Source organism: Fulmarus glacialis, unplaced genomic scaffold (assembly GCF_000690835.1).
Source record: "Fulmarus glacialis isolate BGI_N327 unplaced genomic scaffold, ASM69083v1 scaffold3165, whole genome shotgun sequence".
Taxonomy (NCBI): Eukaryota; Metazoa; Chordata; class Aves; order Procellariiformes; family Procellariidae; genus Fulmarus; species Fulmarus glacialis.
Window position 1 is genome coordinate 14,957 of NW_009214727.1, and position 2,898 is coordinate 17,854.

General features: G+C 54.5%; 1 protein-coding gene across 1 annotated transcript; it reads left to right on the forward strand.

Moving 5' to 3' along the window:
• Window positions 1-1,072: 1,072 nt before the first annotated feature.
• Window positions 1,073-2,617, forward strand: LOC104077416 (cornulin-like). Its single transcript, XM_009578652.1, has 2 exons — window positions 1,073-1,210; window positions 1,544-2,617. The coding sequence occupies exons 1-2, from the start codon at window positions 1,073-1,075 to the stop codon at window positions 2,615-2,617; spliced, it is 1,212 nt and encodes a 403-aa protein (XP_009576947.1).
• The last annotated feature ends 281 nt before the right edge of the window (window positions 2,618-2,898 follow it).

Genomic DNA, 2,898 nt, shown 5'->3' on the forward strand with positions numbered 1-2,898 from the left:
CTCCCTGTTGGGATCCAGAAGAGGGAGTTTCTGGAAGGAATCACATTAATCTTGGCATCACAATATCCTCATTTTATTTCCTTTGTTTTCTTTTCTCTTTATTCACCATGCAAGCACTCCCGGGCGGTCTCCTCCCCTGCGTGTCAGTCACTGGGGATTTCCTTCTCACAAAACACATTTGCCAAACACAAGAGTCCCGGGCGTTGCTCAGGTATCACCTTAAACTAGATCCTCCAGTGGTAAAAATAGCCTTTTCTGTTAAATTCCTCTGAAGTGTGTCTGCAGGTGGGGCAAGCTTAGGAAGCATCATGCATTAACTCCAGAGAAAAGCATCAGAGCAGAAGTTAATGAGAAAGAGATAAATTAAGACAGGGGCATGACAGTGTAATTGGGTGAGAGATGTTTCAGGTGGCCCTGCCGAAGGGGTGTCTCCTCTGGAAGATGCAGGCTGCGATCCTGAACTGTATATAAGACGGCCGAGAGCCGATCTGCTCCAGACTGTGCTCCTGAAGCTCAGTGCTCCTGCTCCTCACCCAGGTAAGCCTGGACAGACTTTTTACACTGTCTGACTTTGCTACCAGCAGGCAAGCAGGAGCTTCTGGCCATGAGGATGTCCCCGGAGCTGCCACGGCTGAGCTCTCCTAAAGGAAAAAAAATAATAGCAAAAGAGATCTGGAATTACACGATTCCATGGTTCGTTAGAGACGACCTCCACTCACAGCGCTGCTCTGCTCCGGAGAAAGCCAAACGGGATTTTTTTCTCTCCTCTCTGTGCCCCCAACCTTTCGGCTCTCGCTGTCCCTCACCTCTCCAGCCATCACCTGCTGGTCCTCACACCCAGCCACCTCTGCAGCTGAGTTTCACTTTTCACATTTGTTTTCCTGTGAGATCCTTCTTGCTCACCCTTATACTGTTCATTTTATCTGTGCCCTTCCCCGGCTCTTCTTTCTCTCTCTGCCTGCCCAGCTGTGTTGTTTAAGAGTAACTTACCTGAAAGCCAAGCAAACCAACACACAAAAAAGCCCCTTTTTGTCTGTGTTTTTCTTGCAGGCTGCCTCAATTTTGCAGGGGGATGGCCCAGCTCCCGGAAAACATCAATGGCATCGTTGCTGCTTTCTACACGTGCGCCAGAAGCGACGGCAACTGCAGCCCCCTGAGCAGGGAGGAGCTGAGGCAGCTCATCGAGCAGGAGTTCGCGGACGCGATGGAGGTGAGGATCTGGCCCCTTCTGGCTGCAGGGCTGGGATTGGGAGTGCGGTGGGGTGGGTAAAGCCATGCATCCTTGTGCGGGTGTTACAGGACACCCGGACCCCTGGGAAAGGAAAAGCACCGATGCCTTCAAAGCCCAGGATCTGCAGGGGAGAGGAGAGGCTGTTCATTCTCCCAGTGCCAGCAGCTTGTAGAGCTCGGTGCGGGGAGCAACACGAACCACAGTAGGGGGGGACCATGGGGCTGGATTTCTGCCCTGAGACTGCTTGAGTGCTCCTGGAGAGATGGCACAAATGGCTTACAGGCTTTGCCAACGCCACTTGTCTCTTTACAGAACCCCCAGGACCCCAAAACCGTCAAGAAGGTGCTGTCCTTCCTGGATGATGACAGCAACTGCAGGGTTGACTTCAGCGAGTTGCTCAGCCTGGTTTTCCGCGTGGCCAAGGCTTGTTACAAGCCGCTCCAGCAGCACCAAGCACCAGAAGATGGACAAGAGCCAACAGCACAAGAGAAGGCAGACAGGCAGCAGCCGCAGGGGCCGCGCACAGCGGGGAGGGTCTCCAGCAACCAGCAGGTTCCCGAGCAGGGTGTGAAAAATCAGGTCCAGGACACTAAGACACAGGACCCAGACAATGACCAAAGCCAGGAGAGTGAGACACCAGAGCAGGACCGGGACACCCGTCGAACCCAGGAGGGTGAGACAAAGGAGGAGGACCAGGACTCCCATCAAACCCAGGAAGGTGAGACAAAGGAGGAGGACCGGGACACCCATCAAACCCAGGAGGGTGAGACACCAGAGCAGGACCGGGACACCCATCAAACCCAGGAGGGTGAGACACCAGAGCAGGACCGGGACACCCATCAGGATGATGGGACTGAAGCACCAGAAGGGGATCCAGAGAGCGGTGAGATTCTGGACACTGCAACCCCAGAGCAGGACAGAAATACTCATAAGGCTGAAGAAGCTGAGACACCAGAACAGGACCCAAAAACCCACCAGGCCAAAGAAACTGAGACACCAGGACAAGGTTCAAACCACCATCAGAGTCCAGAGACGGAGTCAGCAGAGCAGGACCTGAATTGTCCTCCTGAGATGCGAGGAAGAGACCCAAACAACAAGACCCGGGTCTGCGAGGCCCCTCAGCAGGACCCCAACCCCAGCAAGACCCAGAAGCTGCTGCCCCCACAGCGGGGTGCAAGCCCCCATCGGGATCCCAAGCCCTGGGGAATACGCCACGACCTGGCTTTCCATCAGTTCCCTGAATCCAAGGTGCTGGAGCAGGAGCAGAGCGGGGCAGAGGCTCCGTCTTATCCAGCACGACGGCCACAAGATGCTCATCACCAGAGGCAACCCACTATAGAGCAGCAGCTCCTGCAGTCTCTCTATCAGTGGCCCCTACAGCAGTAAAGGCTGAAACTTAAGTGAGGCTGTTGCCCCCTGCGAGGAGGTACATTTTGTCCAGTCCCACTCTGGGTTTTGCATTTCTATTCGTCATGTCTTCTCCAATTCCCTATTAACCCTGGGCTTCACACCCCTGGTTTGTACTGAGCTATGCGTGACTAGAGAGCTTCCCTCTTACTCTGTGTTAGGCTGCCTCTGCCTGTGTAAGCAAAGCAATAAAACTGAAGGCAAAACTGCGGAGTGTCCCGGTGTGTTGCTGCAAGCGCGTCCTCGGCCCCGAGCAACCA

Coding starts and splice junctions, on each gene's coding strand:
- LOC104077416 (XM_009578652.1), top strand. CDS start 1,073: ATGGCCCAGCTCCCGGAAAACATCAATGGCATCGTTGCTGCTTTCTAC. Junction 1,211..1,543: donor AGTTCGCGGACGCGATGGAG/GTGAGGATCTGG, acceptor GTCTCTTTACAG/AACCCCCAGGACCCCAAAAC.